General features: G+C 36.5%; 1 protein-coding gene across 1 annotated transcript; it reads right to left on the bottom strand.

Moving 5' to 3' along the window:
- Window positions 1–364: 364 nt before the first annotated feature.
- On the bottom strand, window positions 365–19,238 carry LOC103656289 (ATP-dependent zinc metalloprotease YME1L1-like; the record flags this gene model as incomplete). The annotated part of the gene is given in 11 exon segments (XM_040623738.1): window positions 365–531; window positions 1,068–1,223; window positions 2,749–2,861; window positions 4,084–4,146; window positions 5,030–5,162; window positions 5,954–6,106; window positions 9,493–9,583; window positions 13,719–13,801; window positions 16,437–16,520; window positions 17,136–17,286; window positions 19,065–19,238. Coding segments are annotated over 11 exon segments (1,368 nt in total), but the record flags the coding sequence as incomplete, so codon positions are not given.
- Window positions 19,239–19,618: the final 380 nt, after the last annotated feature.

Raw genomic sequence — 19,618 nt, forward strand, 5'->3', positions numbered from 1 at the left:
ATACCCAGGTGCATAAATGTCTATCATTAGAAAGATATGAAAATGAAACTTGTACTCAGTAAGAAAAATCTCCAAAAAACTATGGAACCACTGACATAATTTCTTTGTGGAGGGAAAAGAGCAATTACATATTTAAGAAAGACACTTTGTTGTTATTCCACATTTAAATTTCATAATGTAAATATATAATATGTGAAATATTAATATTCTTTATTAGCAGGTAAGTTTCATGAGTATCTCTGATTTCACGATGGTTCAGAATGTTAAAGAAGAAAGTTATCAGCAAACTTTCTTTTTAATTATTTTCATCAACAATTTCCTACATAAGCTTTTGGAGAGTGTTATTTGAAAGAAAAGAAAAAAACTACAAGATACTTACATGCCCACGTGTTGGCCCTCGTGGCATGATTGTAGCTTTGTTGATAGGCATTGCATCTTTAGTGTAATATGCAATAATAGCATGACCAGACTCATGATACACTGTGATGGTTTTGTTTTTGTTATCAATTTCCACGCTTCTACGTTCAGGCCCTAAGGATAAAAATTTAATTGAATAAAATTGTTCCGTTAGGAAGGTATACTTAGATGAATGAAACCCACTTGCCTTTAAGTAATTCTGAGAGTGACATGACTTAATGTTATTAAGTATTTTAAACCACAACAATGTGCCAACTGACAACCAAAATTGTAGGAGCTGTCATCTTACTCCTTACTATCAACAAGGAAAGTTAAATTCTATTTCCAGGAAATAAATTTAAACAAGGAATGTCATAACTAACCTGTTCTGAAGCCGATTCAAGATTTAAAATCAAATACTGAAAATCAGTAAAATTATTCTTTTATCAGCAATATCAGACAAGAGGAAACTCCCTGCCCCCAAACAGTATAATCATATAAACTATGTTTGTTCTGTACGAGGCCCAATTGTGTGGCTATTTTGAGTATGTATTTTCTTGCTCCTATACCTTTCTTTTTTATAACCTTTTTCTCAAAAAGAAAAATTTACTCTCTAACATAATGAACAGTGTAAGACAGGGAAAAAAGAAAAAAGGGGAGAGAAAACCTACCCATTAGAATTTTATCTTTGGAAAACTCTAGTTCCTTCATGGTAACCATTTCTTTTCCATCAACAGCTGCCTTCAATGCAGCCTGGTTCACAAGATTCTCCAACTCTGCTCCAGAAAAGCCAACAGTCCCTCGAGCTATAATTTCTGGATCAACAGCTACGTAGACAAACACAATATTAAAATTCCAAAACAACTCTTCACAAACAACTCACACTCCAAAAGAAAAAAGAAAACAGCCATCCTGAACTAGAACTTAAAATATTTGTTTCACTGTAACAACAAAATAAACTTACTTTTTCTAAAGGCAAAAGTGAAAATTGCCATTAATATATCATTAAAATTACCACTGGGACAAATCACAGAAGTTTTTAAATTTAAATAACTTTGTGCAAACAAAGAAATGCAGTTGCCAGACATGATTTATAAACCTTCAAATTATGACCTAAATTGTTACTAGCCTAAGCACAAACTGAAAATGTATACTCATAGACAGCATTTTGTTTTCTGAATTTCATCTTTAAATACTTTATACATAGGTATTTAGTATTATATGTACATTTGTAAAAAGCTCCCCTTATTTTAAGAAACATATCTGGCTTTACAAATTGATTCACCTATCTTTGAAAATACTGCAGCTTAGGGGCGCCTGGGTGGCTCAGTTGTTAAGCGTCTGCCTTTGGCTCAGGGCGCAATTCCAGAGTCCTGGGATTGAGCCCCACATCAGGCTCCTACACTGGGAGCCTGCTTCTTCCTCTCCCACTCCCCCTGCCTGTGTTCCCTCTCTCGCTGGCTGTCTCTCTCTCCATCAAATAAATAAATAAAATCTTTTAAAAAGAAAAGAAAAAAAGAAAATACTGCAGCTTAATAGCTGTATTTATTACTTAAGTGGGTCCATAATATTTTCATGTGTTTTGTTTTACACTTTGCCTCTTTTGGGCCCAAAGTGATTATATGTGCTCTTTCTACTATTTCAAATTTTACATTCATCTTAAAAACATTTATACGTATCTTTATCTTCAAGTATTATTTATCTGAATACTCTCAAGAAAACATTTTTTTAAAGATTATTTATTTATTTATTGAGAGAGTGAGCGAGAAAGAGTACATGAACAGGGGCAGAGGAAGATGGAGAAGCAGACTCCCCTGCTGAGCAGGGAACCCGATTCGAGGCTCGATCCCAGAACCCTGGAATCACGACCTGAGCCAAAGGCAGCTGATTAACCAACTGAACCACCCAGGTGCCCCAAGAAAACATTCTTTAGAATCAGGATTCAAATGACAGAATTTCCTACATACACAATAATTAAGAAATAAACTTAGGGGCGCCTGGGTGGCACAGCGGTTAAGCATCTGCCTTCGGCTCAGGGCGTGATCCTGGCATTGTGGGATCGAGCCCCACATCAGGCTCCTCCACTATGAGCCTGCTTCTTCCTCTCCCACTCCCCCTGCTTGTGTTCCCTCTCTCGCTGGCTGTCTCTCTCTCTGTCAAATGAATAAAATCTTTAAAAAAAAAAAAGAAAAGAAATAAACTTAAAAGGACATATAAATGGAGAGGAAAAAAGGGACATAAAAAAACTGGTCTTTTGAGACATTTATCAAGTAAGGACCACAAACAGGGCAGAATGAAATATTACCATTTTATAGAGATAATAATAAAGTTTGTTACTGGAATTAGACTTACAGTGATCAAACTTTATTTTATTGAGATACCATTTCAAAATTTCTGTTCAACCTTTAACATCTGGTCTTGGAACTGTAACCTGCATGTCAAAACGACCAGGACGTATTAAGGCACTAAAGGTAGAATATAAGAAGAAAATATAAATTAATAATCTGAGTATGCTGAAAGTCAAATTAAATAGGACTGACACTTTAAAGACAAGATGGAAAGATAATGGCAACCAGAGGTTAGACTGGAGTTTTGTTGTTTTTGTTTTTGTTTTTTTTTTAAGATTTTATTTATTTATTCGACAGAGATAGAGACAGCCAGCGAGAGAGGGAACACAAGCAGGGGGAGTGGGAGAGGAAGAAGCAGGCTCATAGCAGAAGAGCCTGATGCAGGGCTCGATCCCACAACGCCGGGATCACGCCCTGAGCCGAAGGCAGACGCCCAACAACTGCGTCACCCAGGCGCCCCTGGAGTTTTGTTTTTTAATTCCAGGACAGTTAATATACAGTGTTATGTTAATTTCAGGTATACATAGTGATTCAACAATTCCACACATCACCCAGTGCTCATCATGACAAGTGCATTCCTTAATCCCCATCACATTATTTCACCCTAGATTGGAGTTTTGAACATAAATATTCTGATAACTCCTTGTAAAACATGGCTCAGGTAACAGTTTCAATAACCAGAAGGCAGAACAAAGGCTGACAGAGAGAGATCGTACACAACCCTCAAAAACAAAAACCTGCAATCCAGTCGCTCAAGAACAATAATTCTAGAGCAGTCTATTGGGAGAGCTACACTGTGATAGCTTCCAATCATAACCGCTGTAAGTATAGAATGTTAAACTAAGACTTAGGCAAAGATAAAACTACTAGATCAAAGTAAAATATGAGTAAATTCTATGATAAAATCAAAAATTTTCAACTATAATGAATTTTATTTTAAAAACGCTTTCCGCCACCCCCAAAATCTTGTGATATAAAGTTGTCAGAAGATTCTCTTAATGACTTTATTGAAATTTAATTCACATATCACAGAATTTAAAGTAGACAATCCAGTGGTTTTTAATATATTCAGAGTTGTGCAATTATCAACAATCTAACTCAAGAAGACGTTTACTCCCCTACCCCAAAAGAAACCCCCAGCCACCAACAGTCACTCTCCATTCTTCCCACCCTCTGGCAACAACTAATCTACTTTCTGTTGCCACCAATTTGCTTATTCTGGACATTCCATACAAATAGAATCATATGTGATGTTTTGTGATGGGCTTCTTTACTTTCACAATTCATCCATGTTTCAGTATGTATCAGTACTTACCAAAAAAAGTCTTTTAATACGTACTTATCTAATGCCTCTGGGAAGTTTGTGGCTCCTATTATGATAACTCCTTCATTGGGTTTTAAACTATTAAAAAAGAAAAAAAGTAACGTTTCACTGAAAATTAAAACAGTACAAATATAAAAATGCTCTACACAAAACTGTTTATCATTAAACTTAGTAAAGAAAAGGGACTGATCTTTTTTATACCCAAAATGATAAGACATTTCTATTATTTTTTAAAAGGAACAAATGTTATTAGGCCAGTACACTTCAATAAAATTGCTAACGATAAGTCACAAAGTCCTCTCTGATTACATGCCCTCACAATATTTGTCCTACTTAGGAAGACATGACCTGATAGAAAAGGCCTGCGTACCTAATTTGTGAAAACTTACTCTCAAGTTTACCAATTCAAATTATTCACTCCTAGACTTCCTGGTTGGTTCTAAAATGTCTTAACATGGTTTTAAGAAGTTTTCCCTTCTTTCAAAGCAACCCCACCTCTTGCTCTTTATATTTTAAAAACTGATGCAAACTTTTAATATACCACAACACTAATTGTGTAGTAACCAGCATACACTCTTTACATCTCCAAACAGACTAGTATTCTCAACTGGAATCATCACGTTCCTGTCATAATACAATTAATGAAAGTACAGAAATCACCAGTTAAGAAGAGTTGATACATCAGTCACCCCATTCATTAGTAATGGAAAGAACACAACACAGAGAATGCAGCTTGTGTTGACTTCTTGTACAGGAACTACTCTGTTGCCTACATTTTTTCCTATTTTTTATTTAAGATTTGATTTTTAAGTAATCTCTACACTCCACATGTGGCTCAAACGCACAACTCGGAGATCAAGAGTTGCATGCTCCACTGACTGAGCCAGCCAGATGCCCTGCTATTTCTCGAACGTTTCCAATTATATCACCATATCCCAAAGACAGAGGAAGATTCAATTACCCATCCATTTCAGCAAGAAGTTGATTTATAGTCTGCCTGGAATATGGATGCATTGGAGACTCAATTCGCTTCCCACCAACAGAATCTAATTCATCAATAAATATAACACAGGGAGCATTTGCTTTTGCTTCCCCTAGGAAAAGAGAAAAGATTCAAATAAGTTTAATGAAATCAGTACTTTCTGAACAAAATCATGTAAGTATTAAAAACCTGTAAGACTGTCAAAAGCCAACAGAAGATATTCATTCATTAAGGAGAAAATACACACAAGGAGATCTTTTTTTCTTTCTTTTAAAACTGATTTAAGAACAGTAGCCTCAGGGGTGCCTGGGTGGCGCAGTCGTTAAGCATCTGCCTTTGGCTCAGGGCGTGATCCCAGTGTTCTGGGATCCAGCCCCACATCAGGCTCCCCTGCTGGGAGCCTGCTTCTTCCTCTCCCACTCCCCCTGCTTGTGTTCCCTCTCTCATTGGCCGTCTCTCTGTCTGTCAAATAAATAAAATCTTTAAAAAAAAAAAAAAAAGAACAGTAGCCTCAGAAAAACAAACTGTACCATACAAGATGATATATAATAAAAACAACGGAGCATTCATTCTTCCAACTGTACAAACCATATACAATCAGATTTGAGGCTAATTATTCTTTAATTACATGCTTTCGAATTAATGAGTAAAATAAAAAGGACAACAACAACAAAAAACCCCACTTTTCAATAGGCCCCAACGTCATCTAACACTTCTAGCTCTTCCATTTGGGGAAAAAGTATAGTTCTGTTTTAGCTGACACATTAAATTACCTAAAACCAAAACCCCACAATGGCTAGGTCAGCTATCAGTCATCATCAAGTAGCAAATAAAGGGTAAGAAGCCCTCTTGCCCTAAAATTAACAGAATTTCATATTTTATGAAAGATACATTAAAACGTACTAAATAGATTTCTGACACGGCTGGCTCCCACACCCACAAACATTTCATCAAATTCTGATCCAGAAGCATAATAAAATGGAACATCCGCTTCTCCAGCCACAGCTCGAACAAGAAGTGTCTTTCCTGTCCCTGGTGGTCCAACTAAAAGTATTCCTAAAAGAGAAATTAGAAGAATGATTCAAACTGAAAATAAAAATAAACCCTGATGTGAACCTGTAAAACAAATAGTTATTAATTAATATATACATAGTTTTGAGGTTGAAGGCAACATGACCAATATTTGAAACACAGCAAAACGTATGTCTCTAGTAATGATTCACTTCAGGATCTTTTTCAAAACTAATTTCCCTCTACCATTTACATCTTAAGAGAATGGAATATAATAAACTTATTTATCACTAAACAAGTAAGATAAAATTCACATAAACACAGATTAAGAGATTAAACAACCAGATGTGACACATGAACTCCTGACTTGAAGCTCTTCCATAAAAAACATATTTAAGAAATTCTAGGGACATCTGTTGAAAATGTGAAAACATATTGGAGTACAAGATATTAAGGAAATAGTATTTAGTTTTATTTGGTAGGATAAATTATTCTCTTTAAGGATAATGTCCTTAGTCTTAGGTGACACATAACAAAGTACTTAGATGTAAAGTAGTTAATGTCTACAGCTTTGTAACTATTCCATGTGTTTGAAAATGTCCATTAACAACAGTACATTTTTCATAAGTTGGAGTAACAGAATTCTCTGGTTTCTACAACTTTTCATTTTTCATTTAAAAAGGCAAAAAAAAAATGTATTAATGCTATATTTTAACATAAAAAACTCTTTGTAAAGGAAAGTTGATGAAAAATACCCTTAAGACTATCCCCTCGTATTGCCATGTTATTGTTATTCTTAACTGGTTTAAATCATCATCGTATCAATTTCTGTAGAATATATTTTGGTACCTGAGAATTTTCCCACAATTTTTTAAAATATCCCTTGTGATTAGAAAGAAAAGCGTAACTATTTCATGACTTTAAACATGCTCTTTATGATGTTAGAGTACTGACTTTGACAAATGAAACCTAAATTATAAGAGATTCCTGCGAACAGTTTTATATACTGTTGAACATTGTCAGCAGAGATAGTGGGCAGTATGAAAACAAACCTTAAATATGAGTACCCCCTTTAACTCACCAATTCCATTTCTAGAATTGGAATCTAGAGTAATGAATAAATAAATGAGTAAATCTAGAATTTATTCTAAGGAGATAAGCATGTGAGTGAAGCCTTGAGACACTAAGATGATCATCACAGTGCTGATTTTATTATTTTAATTAAACAGCTGACACACAGTTACATTAATTTCAGGTGTACAACATACTGATTTGACAATTTATACATTATGCTGTGCTCACCACAAGTGTAGCTACCACCTGTCACCATACAATACTATTTCAATATCATTGACTATATTTCCTATGCCTTTTATTCTTCTTACTTATTCATTCGACAACTGGAAGCATGTTTCTCCCTTCCCCCTCACACATTTTGCCCAGTTCCCACATTGCTAATTTTAGCAGCAAAACATCAGAAACCATAAAAGTTTAATATAAGTGATTAAAGCATAGTACAAACATATAGTACAAGGACACCACAAAGCCATTACAATCTTGTACCCAATTCCAGCATATGGTTTTCCCTCACACCAACAATCAACAGCAGTTGGGCATCCTAATATTCAAGTCAATTCTGACGCTACCTACCTAGAGATACATCAAATACCATAAGTTAAGGACTTGGTCCCAAAAGACTTCCTCTACCCCCACCCCTCTCCATGTCATCCACAAGACCAGGTTGTTACCTGTGCTTCTGACTGACAGGCCATAGACAGGAGGTTCCAGTGACCCCTCCCTTGGATTTGATTAATTTGCTCAAATAGCTCAAAGAACTCTGAGAAACATTCTACTTACTAGATTACTGGTTTATTATAGAAGGATATAACTCAGGAACAGTCAGTCAGATGGAAGAGATGCATAGGGCAAGGAAAGGGAAAAGGACTGCTGAGCTTCTATGCCCTCTCTAGGTATGACACTCTTCCCACATCCCCTCATGTTCACCAACTTAGAAGCTCTCTGAATCCTACCGTTTTGGGTTTTAATGGAGGCCTCATTACATAGGCATAACTGACTCAGCCTCCAGCCACTCCCCTCCCAGGGTAGTCAGGAGGGTGAGACTAAAAGTTCCAGCCCTCTAATCACATGGTTGATTCTCCTGGCCAACAGCTCCTAACCTTCAGTGTGTTCTAAAGTCGCCTCATCAACACAACAGAAGACAAATCTATTGCTGTCATCACTATGAAACTACAAGAAATGGGACTAAGACTAAATATATATTTCTTATAAATCACAACAGTCATTAAAAATCTTATTAACTGTGAGAAAACATCAGACAAACTGAGGAACATTCCACAAATTAGTGTGTAGTCTGCACAATTTTTAAGGTCATGAAAGATCCACACCCACTCCCAGAATAAAAGGCTGAGGAGGGGAGCCTACATGGCTCAATCAAACATCTGACTTCGGCTCAGATCATGATAGGGTTATGAGATTGAGCCCCGCACGGGGCTTGCACTCAGTGTAGAGTCTGCTTGAGATTTTCTCTCCCTCTGCCCTCCCCTCCACTGACTCCTGTGCTTGCATGTGCGCGCTCTCTCTCTCTCTCTCTCAAATAAATAAATAAATAGGCTGAGGAATTTTTTTCAGATTAAAGAAAAATCTAGGGGTGCCTGGGTAGCTGGGTCAGGTCATGATCTCAGGCTCCTGGGATTGCACCCCGTGTCTGCTCTGCACTCGGCAGGGAGTTGGCTTGAGGATTCTCTCTCCCTCTGCTCTTCCCCCCGACCTATTCTCCCTGTCTCTCTTTCTTTAAAATAATTTTTTAAAAAAGATTAAAGAAAAATCTAAATGTATAAACCTGGATTGAGTCCTAAACCTGGGGTTGGGGTGGGGGATGGGAGGACCTCATTACAAAAGATATTAAGAGAAATACAGAAATTTGAATATAACTGAATTTCATAACAGTTCTGGAACCATGTTAAATTTCCTGATTTTAATAAGTATACTGGAATTATTAAAATAAGAATACAATATTCTTATTTTTAGGGAATACATAACCAATTATTTAGGATTAAAGAAACAGGATATCTACAACCTCCTGTTAAACAGTTTCAAAATACATTTATGCAAAGTGAGCAAATGGGATAAAGTGCTAAAAAACTGTTGAGTTTGGTTAAGAGTACAGAGAGTTCTTTGCACTGTTCACACAACTTAAAGTCTGAAATTGTAACAAAACTCAAAATCGCCCTCCTCTCAAAAAAGATTATACGATGGTATGTTCAGAATGAAGACTTATTTGTAAAATAGCAATTAAGAACTAAACTTAAAGCTTTTAAATCTGGTAAAAATTAAATTAGCAATGGATTACAGTTTTGCTTTGGTTTTTTTTTTTTTTTATGTCAAGTCATGGTAAAGGGAAGATAACTTACCTTTTGGAAGTTTACCTCCAAGCACAGTAAATTTTTGTGGATTTTTCAAGAATTCAACCACCTCCTGTAACTCTTGTTTAGCTTCCTCCACCTAAAGTGACACAATTTATCAAACAATTCTAAATAATGATTAGATTATCAGGGCCTCCTCTTTGAAAATAGTAAATTTAACTGGAAATTAACCTGAAGGCTCCCTTATAAGTGCACACACAAAAGGGTTTTTACCAACTCTTTTTGCCAATTACGCGGTCTCCTCACATATCTCAACAAAAAACATTCTTAACTTCTTATGTTTTCAAGAAATACTGCTTCCCCCAGTTAACAAGGATTTATATTCACAATTCTAGTTAAATGTGTCAGCAGCATTTGGTATAAACAGAAAGACTACCTACCTAGTTTCAAATCCAGAACTTTTGACCTGGTTTATAAGCTTCAAGGGCAAATTATGTGGGCTTAAAATATATCAATGAAAAGGGAGTCTGTGTTTAAATTATACTATTAATTTGTGATTATTAGATTATTTTCATTATAAGGAATTACCACTAGATCATAAATGACTTAGTTCCTTACAAATGCCAAAGGATGGAGACTAAAACATAAGCTATAGTGTACTGATATTGCCTTGTAAATGGTTGTGGCAAAAACGGTTTAAAAGATTTAATCTCCCAAATAAAAAAATAATGTAGAATTAAGATCCCTCACAAGAATAAAGCTCAATCTGGTCAACAAAGATGGCATGTAAAATATTAGCTCAACTTTAAAAACTCTGATATGAGATTAAGAAAACTGCCTATCCAGGGAGCACCTGGGTGGCTCAGTCAGTTAAGCATTTGCCTTCGGCTCAGGTCATGATCCCAGGGTCCTGGGACTGAGTCCCCACATCAGGCTCTCCACTCAGCGGCAGGTCTGCTTCTCCCTCTCCCTCTGTGATCTCTCTCTCGCTCCACTCTCTCTCAAATAAATAAAATCTTAAAAAAAAAAAGCTACCTATCAGAAATTAGTCAGTATACAGCGGAAGCAGCAAATACAAGGAGTACCTAGAGCCAGAATATGATATCAAAGATGAATGCAGAAGAAATAATAGTGGTGTCAGTATGCTGAACTGGAAAGCAAAGACTCTTAGAGAGGACAAACCACCATGACTTGACTCTACCACAGAATATAGACCTAGTGTTCTAGACTTCAATTTTCCAAGGAAAAAACAGACATCAATAAAAATGTTAGATATCAATTTAAATTAAAGCACATTTATGTGTGTACTTTTATATGAATTATTTTAAATTACACTGGCCTAATAATACATTGGCAGCCAATCTACAACCTACGTAGACAACTCAGTGGGGAAAAAAAGAACTCAGTATACTGGTCAGGGTTAAAAAAAAAACCACCTGACAAGAAGTGTACTAAGACATGAAACATCTCTGGGCTGAAGGGGCATTATGAAAATCTAGAATCAAACTCATGACTCTTAGATTCTAGATAATTGTCGAGGACCATTTCTAGAAAGTATACAATCGTTAAAAGGTAAAAAGGTTTTTGGTTTTTTTTTTTTTTAGGCTTGAATGGTCTTTGAAAGTTACTGATTGAATTATTAAAACATGATAAAATGTAAAAGGTTAACAGTTGTAAGTAAAGCTCTGTCCACTCTAAGGAGAAATGCATACATATGTTCACCAAGAAACATAAAAACTATTCACAATAAGGCGCTCTTTAGGCCAAAACTAGAAACACAGCCCAATGTCTACCTAATGTAGAATATACAATATTGTGATATTCATAGAATACTATGCAATGAGGATGGATGAAGTACAACTGCGTAGAAACATGGATGGATCTCACAAACATCATGTTAGTGAAAGAAGCCATATACACTACATGTATTATGTTTATGTAAAATTCAAAAAGCAGGCCAAACTGATGTATGTTATGAGACAGAACAGCGATTATGCTACGGCGGGAAGAAAGGGACACTAGGAAGTTTCTGGTAGTATTTTATTTCTTGAGCTGGATGCCAATAATATACTGAGTTCGCTGTGTGAAAATTTATTAAGGTATAGATGTGTGATTTGTGCAGTTCTGTATGAATGCTAAGCTTCAATAAAATTTATGTTTATAAAGAGATTTGGGGGGTGCCTGGATGGCTCAGTCGGTTAAGCGGCTACCTTGGGCTCAGGTCATGATCTCAGGGTCCTGGGATCAAGCCCCAAATTGGGCTCCATGCTCAGTGGGGAGCCTGCTTCTCCATCTCCCTTTGCCACTCCCCCTGCTTGTGCTCTCTCACACTCTCTCAAATAAATAAATAAAATCTTAAAAAAAAAGCCCCCCCCCAAAATAAAATATATATAGATTTAAAAAAAAGACCTGGCTCTTCCTCTATTAAAGTAAGTTTTTTAAATATTCAAAGATATCCATATACTAAAAGAAGGCCAAAATACATTTGGTCAAGGTAATAGATGACTTTAAATTGTAGGAAAAAGGAAAACAGATTAGATGTCACCTACTACTCAAACTACATTTTCTCTGCCGAAGCTCTGTGTCAAGAAAATTCCCAGTTGAGGTATATAAAATCTATATAGAAAAATAGAGTATAGGGATCAAGGCAATGAATGAAGTTGTAATAGCCGTTATTATTATTTTTATGGCAGCTATATAAAAAATTATTCCTACATAACCAGAAATTCTAGGCAAGGAAATGACATTTTTATCCTAGCTCTTTAAGATTTGGTAAAACTGATCACAGGTACTACCTACTGGCATACCTATTTTGGTAAATGTCATAAATTACTTTGATCTATATAAATTTATATTTTATAGCAATGACAGCAATATAAAATTGTTGACAGTAATTATAATATTTGTTTAGATTAGCACAGAAAACTTTGTGACAATCTAAAAACTTTATGAGGTCCCCATTTCTAGTATTATCAGTATGTCTTCTTCAGCTTCGTAATGAGAATTCGACTCATTGCAAAAGAAGTGTAGTATATTGAGTAATGAAGTATATACATTGCAGGGAGAAAGTAAGAAAGCCTTCCTGACCATAATCTCAGCACAGGTTCAATGTAGAGCAGGCTGACTGCACACCTTACACAAAGGGCGAAGGGCCCTCTGCACTAATGAGTCAAGTTTTCAAATACTCATTGCACCAACCTCTTCCTCAATTATTGCCTTTTTTCAACTCCAACAGGGCTCACAGCTGTTTAAATTGCAAAGGGAAGGGAAGGACCTGAGCCCAAGTATGCAGGGATGCATACTTGGTATAAAACTATCATATTGACTCCTGATACTTTATTTCCTAATAGTTGAGGTTGTGAAAAATATTTATGCATAGAAGGGAACAGAGTGTGGAAAGAGGAAGAGCTCTCATTCTACTCTATATTAAAGCGGACTTTTTATTGGTGAGCAAACAAGTCAGGCGCATTAATTCTTCAGGATCTTTGCTCTCTCTCTTCCTCTGGCTAGAAGTGTTCTTTGCTCAAATGCATGCATGGTTTAGGCACACCTGGCTGCTCAGTCAGTAGAGCATGTGATTCTTGATCTTAGGATTGTAAGTTCGAGCCCCACATTGGGTGTAGAGTTTACTTTAAAATAAAATCTTAAAAAAAAATACATGCATGGTTTACTCCATTATCTTCAAATCTTCACTCAAATCTCACCTTCTCAGTCAAGCATACACTGAATACCCCCATTTAAAATTGTGACCTTTCTCTCAAAACTCCCAATCCTCTTTATGCTGCTCCATATTTTTCTCATAATACTTCATCATTGTTGAACATACTCTATTATTTCCTCATATGCAGTATCATTGTCTAGTTTATGTTAGAATTAACCATCCATGACAGCAGAAATTTATTTCTTCTATCCCAGTATCTGAAAGAGGCCTGGAGACTATGTAGTGAAGCTAAAAGTTCCAAGGTCTTAATCATGGCTTGGTCTTTTCTAGTGTCCAGCCCCCATCCAGGAACCCACCAGAGTAGCCTCAGTACAAAAGAAGGAAATTCCTAGGGATTTAGAAACCCTGTGTCAGACATCAGGATCAAAGACCAAACTATAGAACCAAAGACGCACTTCGTGCTCTTGTCACTTAGGGAATTACAAGAGTTTTAGCGCCTGGAACTGGAGGTAGAGACCAATATATGCATTTTCTATTTTACACCTTTAAAATCAAATATTGGCCTTACATAATAAAAAAATTTGAAGAGAGCAGGGTAAACTTTTTAACTTACTCCTTTAACATGTTCAAAGGTGACATTTTTCATCTGGACAGGATCTACTGCAGAATCAAGCCCCGTTGTTGTCCGGAAGCGGACTAAAGAGAAAAAAAAAGAAATGTTTATATACTTGATAGAGTCAAAAAATTCCAACCACCTTATTATTCAGATGTAAGAAAGTACAGAAAAATTATATTTAAGTTTACATACATTAATTCATAGTGAAGTATAGAAACTACATCTGGATTTCTAGACCATGTTCAAGGAATAAATGACTCACATTAAAATGACATCTTTATACTTTCCAATTAAAATGAGAAATCATCTCCCTCTTCTGTAATATCTAACAAGAGAAATTTAAACCAATCATTCTCAAACTCCACTGTGCATAAATATCCCTTGAGAAATGTTATTAATGCAAGGTCTCAGGCCATGGTCCAGAACTTCTGGTTTGTAGATTTAGGAAAAGGCCCAGGAGAGTTCGCATTTTTATCCATCACCTTAAATTATCCTGATACAACTGGTCAGGGATGCATACTATGAAATACATTGCCTTAAACCTAGCATAAAAACTGGGACTGGCATTTTTTTTAAAGGGTAAACCTTAAAAGAGATTATTTCACTTTTCATGTAGCCTCCTCCTCTAGCAACTGTTAGTACTTGCCCTCAGATGATATTTATCAGTAATGACATCATTAAGAAAGACAGTGAAAGTTTGGAAAGATAGTAAAATACTTATGATCAACTACAAGGAACTATTACAAAGCTTTCTTAAAACCTCTCCCCTTTGGTTAAACTTCCCTACTAAGAAGATATAAGTGAGTAAATAGAGCAATTTCTAATTTCCTCAGAAGAAGACAAAAATATTGTCTATAAGACAGAAATTTGGATGCAAAAAAAAAGCAGTAGGCAAAAATACAGAGTTTTGTTTTAAACACTTAACATATTAAGCATATACAAAGCTGGAAGAGCAAATGTACTACAGTAATTCTACAACGGACACTAACAGTTTTAGCCCACTAAAATGTTTATTTAAGGATCTACACAGATGGACTTAATAAATAATGCAATTAAATTTGCAGCCAAACCACATGAACCTTATAAGAAATTAATTACCAAAAGGCAATGCACTTCGTAGTTTGATATGTATTTTGCTTAACATAAGAAATTAAGAAGCAAAAACATAATAATCAGAGCTAATCCTACCCCTCCAGTATCACACAGTGCCCCTATACTGGTTCTGTTTTGAAAATAAGGAGACAAAAGAAGGTGACTCTATCCATAAAAAGAATATTCTGAGGCGCCTGGGTGGCTCAGTCAGTTAAGCATTTGCCTTCAGCTCAGGTCATGATCTCAGGGTCCTGGGATTGAACCCCATGTCGGGCTCCCTGCTCAATGGGGAGCCTGATTCTCCTTCTGCCTGTTGTTCCCCCTGCTTGTGCTCCCTCTGTGTCAAATAAATAAAATCTTTAAAAAAAAAAAAGAATATTCCTGAATGTTAAAATCTCATCTCAGGTTTGATGCCACAAAAAACTTAAAATATCTGGGGTTACATGCAAGTTCTGGGATGAAGTCCTGATCCAGATCAACTGATTCTTTAATTGCACATCAGTTTTTTTCTCTCAAGGTAATCAATCATAAAGAACGTAGAGAACATGGGGTAAAAACGGACTAGCTGAGAAAGCAATAGGAAGCACTTAAAACGGACATTACTACTTCATTTTAGACTGGCAAACTGAGAAAATATGAGACTCATTTAAGGCAATTTTTAATTGTATACTAAATTTATACATATATTTTTAAGATTTTATTTATTTGAGAGGGGGAAAGAGAAAGCACACAAGTGGGGGGAGGGACAGAGGCAAAAGGAGGCGCAGAGTCCCCACTGAGCAGGGAGCCGACATGGGGCTTGATCCCAAGACCCTGTGATCATGACCTGAGCCGAAGGCAGACCCTGAACTGACTGAGCCACCCAGGCACCCCAAATTTTTATGTATTTATATATTATATATAAATTTTTCATTAATTTATTAGTGTGTCTTTGAAATAGGGGACTATTTCACTTTGTATTGCTATTATAAAATTCTCCTACATGTTTTTTAAATTTTTTTTTAAAGATTTTATTTATTTATTCGACAGAGATAGAGACAGCCAGCGAGAGAGGGAACACAAGCAGGGGGAGTGGGAGAGGAAGAAGCCGGCTCATAGCAGAGGAGCCTGATGTGGGGCTCGATCCCATAACACTGGGATCACTCCCTGAGCCGAAGGCAGACGCTTAACCGCTGTGCCACCCAGGCGCCCCTATGTTTTTTAAATTTTTAACTGGACAGGTGTAACTTTTTAAAAGTCTGGAAAACTAATAGGAGCTAATCTAACAGTTTTGCTGTAACATAATCCTTGGAACTTCAACAAAATATTATTTTCTCAAAAATAAAATTTGAAATTTGTACAGTCTGAAGGGACTTTTCCTGTAATCTACAAAGCAATGTAAACATGAGCCCTGTCAACGCAGATGGCATGTAACCATAACAGATTAAAACTTTACTACTTCAATGCAAAAAACAATCTCAAATTGACCCAATCTGTGAAGTGTTGATTTAGGAAAGAAAGGCCTAGATATTAGAATGGTAAATGCTTCCTCTCTCCTAAGTCTAAGGCAGACTAATGAAGAAAAAAAAAATCGAGTATTTAAAAGATTAAAAAAAAAGTCAGATAAATAAAAAGAGTCTTTACCAGATAAAAATGGGTTTTTTAAGAGTCCATAAATGCCAAACAGCAGCAGAACAAAGAGAATCAGACGAGTTCGTCTCAGAGAATCTGGAGGAGGAAAAAAGAACCCTAAATCAAATGACAACAATGACAAATGACAGCTTGATGTAGAGCAAGCATTAGGTTATAGATGGTAATCATATTCCATCACGCGCAATTTTGGAACCTGGCATTCTTTTATACAACTGCCATGATTTCCTTTCAGCACTCTGTTATCAAAAACTTCATGAAGGCAATCATGCTTCTGTTCTTGACTTTGGTTCTCATTTAAGAAAAGGGAGAGTGCTAACAAATATTTCCATTTTGACACAGCTTAAGTTACAAATATAAAGGAATATAACCAATGAAAAGGTGCACACTAGGGGCGCCTTGGTAGCGCAGTTGTTAAGCGTCTGCCTTCGGCTCAGGGAGTGATCCCGGCATTATGGGATCGAGCCCCGCATCAGGCTCCTCTGCTGGGAGCCTGCTTCTTCCTCTCCCACTCCCCCTGCTGTGTTCCCTCTCTCGCTGGCTGTCTCTCTCTCTGTCAAATAAATAAATACAATCTTTAAAAAAAAAAAAGTGCACACTTGTTAGAAAAAAATATTTGTAATCACTTAAAGGTAGGACTATGACTTCCTTTAGATATTCTTCCCCAATATGGATGGTGTTAAAGCCACTTACCATCGGTTTTTTGCGTTAGTGCTTGAGTTTTCAGAAAACCCTCTGCAAAACCAGTTTTAAATGCATCTTGGTGAGCTTCAGGTATATTTTTGGTTTTCATGTGTTTGTCCAAGCTCTCAACATCTGTTCCTTTGTCCCGCAAAAGGAACCCCTAAGTACACAAACAGCGCATCAGTACTGACTATATAGATAACACTGCCCAATAATATAATGATCACTCACAAAAAAATTCATTCAAAAATTCTAGAATTTCTGATTTTTATTGTCCATGAGAAGAATTACACTAAGACTCAACAATAAATTACTTAATCATTGGCTAGGAAACTAAATTTGGACCTTACACTTGCATCAATCGATTAATATAAAGAAATTCTCTGTAAGAACACTATACTGAAAACAACAGGTCGCATGTGGACTTAGGGTTCTGATGGCTTGATGTTCACACTCCTTTATCTCTACTACAGGAAAAACCTTATTAATTAATTAAATGTTTATACTTGGCCTTGCAGAAGTTCTGAAAATGTAAAGATAAATAATCAATGATCTGAATGTTCTCAGTCTACTGGGGAGAGATACACAAATAACTAATTTTTTGAAATCATTTTGATATTATGCTAGAAGTTCTAGGTCTGGGGGTGCCTGGGTGGCTCAGTCGGTTAAGCATCCAACTCTTGGTTTCAGCTCAAGTCATGATTTCAGAGTCATGGGATCAGTCCCAACACTGGGCTCTGAGCTCAGCAAGGAGACTGCTGAAGATTCTTTCCCCTTTCTTTCCCTCCGCCAGCCTGCTATTCCTCCTCCGTTCACATGCAATAAATAAATAAAATCTTAAAAAGAAAAAAGAAAAAGAAAGAGGTTCTAGGTCTGGTGGTAAAATAAATGCTACCTCAGGAAGTCAGGAAAGGCATTACAGAGAAGAGGATTTCTAAACCACAGGGAACACAAAGCATAAACAATTTGACGTAGCCATGAAATAACAGGCTTTAGCACTCAGAACTGCAAGCAATCTTGTATGACAGGACTTTAAAATGCCAAGAGACAAGGAGAGTAGAGGTTCAGAGGGGGAGCCATACTGAAAGATGAGAACAGAAAAAGGGCAGGCAGAGGCCAAATGGATACTACAGCAGGAACCTGACAATAAAGCAGAGGAATACAATTATTACATTAAAACATTTTAGAAAGATGGTGGGTTAGTGGCAGTTTGAAGGCTAGACTGAAGGTAACAAAACTAAAGGCTAGGAGACTAAGGGGCGCCTGGGTGGCTCAGTCAGTTAAGCATCTGACTAAACTTCCACTCAGTCATGATCTCAGGGTCATGAGATCAAGCCTCACAATGGGCTCCACACTCAGTCGGGCTCCACGCTCAGCACAGAATCTGCCTGAGATTCTCTCTCTCCCTCCCCCAAGCATGTGTCCCCATGCGTGCTCTCTCTCTCTCTCTCTTAAATAAATTCTTAAAAAATAAATAAATAAATAAAGGCAAGGAGACTAAATGAATGTTTACTAGAGTCCTTTAGGCAAGAAATTGTTATAGTCCATCTATGCAGTGGAACTGGGAATGAAAAGAGACAGATCAAAGAAATATTTAAGAGGCTGGATCAATAGGACTTCAGTGATTAATGGATGTGACAGGAGAGAGAAGATGAACAAATAAAGTTGATCACCAGGTTTCTAGCTTGGGCGGATGCTATTCATTAACATAGAGAACACACAGGTAGGTGTTTAGGGAAAAAAACAAAAGGAGATGTCTAATAGGCCAAAGGAGAGACATGACTGGGGCACTCAGAAGAGTTGTATGGTAATGATTACACAGGTTATTAATCCTTTAGAAAATCAACTGACCAGTAAAAGAAATCAGATACTGAAGGTTCTCATTTCAATAATCTGAGAATTATTGCTTTTTCAAACAACAAAAAAATGTCTAATTACCTTTACAAATGATGGTGCTATATGCTGTGTCTCTGCTAATCTTTCAGAGGTGGACTGTAAACGTCGAGTTCTTGATTTCAAAGTTTTAAAACCCCGAGACTGTATGAAAACTGAATAGGACAGTATCACATTTACTTCTCGTTTGCAAATTCTTACAAGAAAACTGCCTAGGATTCAAAACTGACACGAAACCCATACATCCTAAGTTTATTATCTCATTTTTTAACACAGTTCTTTGCCTGACACTTCACTACCCTGGTAATTAGTCATTAAAATAGATTGAATCTATAAAATAACTTTATAGTCTCTTGGTAATTTTAAAATATGAAAAAAAAAACCCAATCATGAGTATCAAATAAAAATCAGTGTCTAATTCCTCAAACCCCAATCGCTCTTCCCAGAAGTGACCACTGTTAACAATTTCATGACTGGGGTGCCTAGGTGGCCCATTCGGTTTAGCGTCCGACTCCTCATTTCAGCTCAAGTCTTGATCTCAGGGTTCTGAGTTCAAGCCCGCATTGGGCTCCACACTGGGCATGGAGCCTACTTAAAAT

Source organism: Ursus maritimus, unplaced genomic scaffold (assembly GCF_017311325.1).
Source record: "Ursus maritimus isolate PB19 unplaced genomic scaffold, ASM1731132v1 scaffold_64, whole genome shotgun sequence".
In the NCBI taxonomy this organism is placed as follows: Eukaryota; Metazoa; Chordata; class Mammalia; order Carnivora; family Ursidae; genus Ursus; species Ursus maritimus.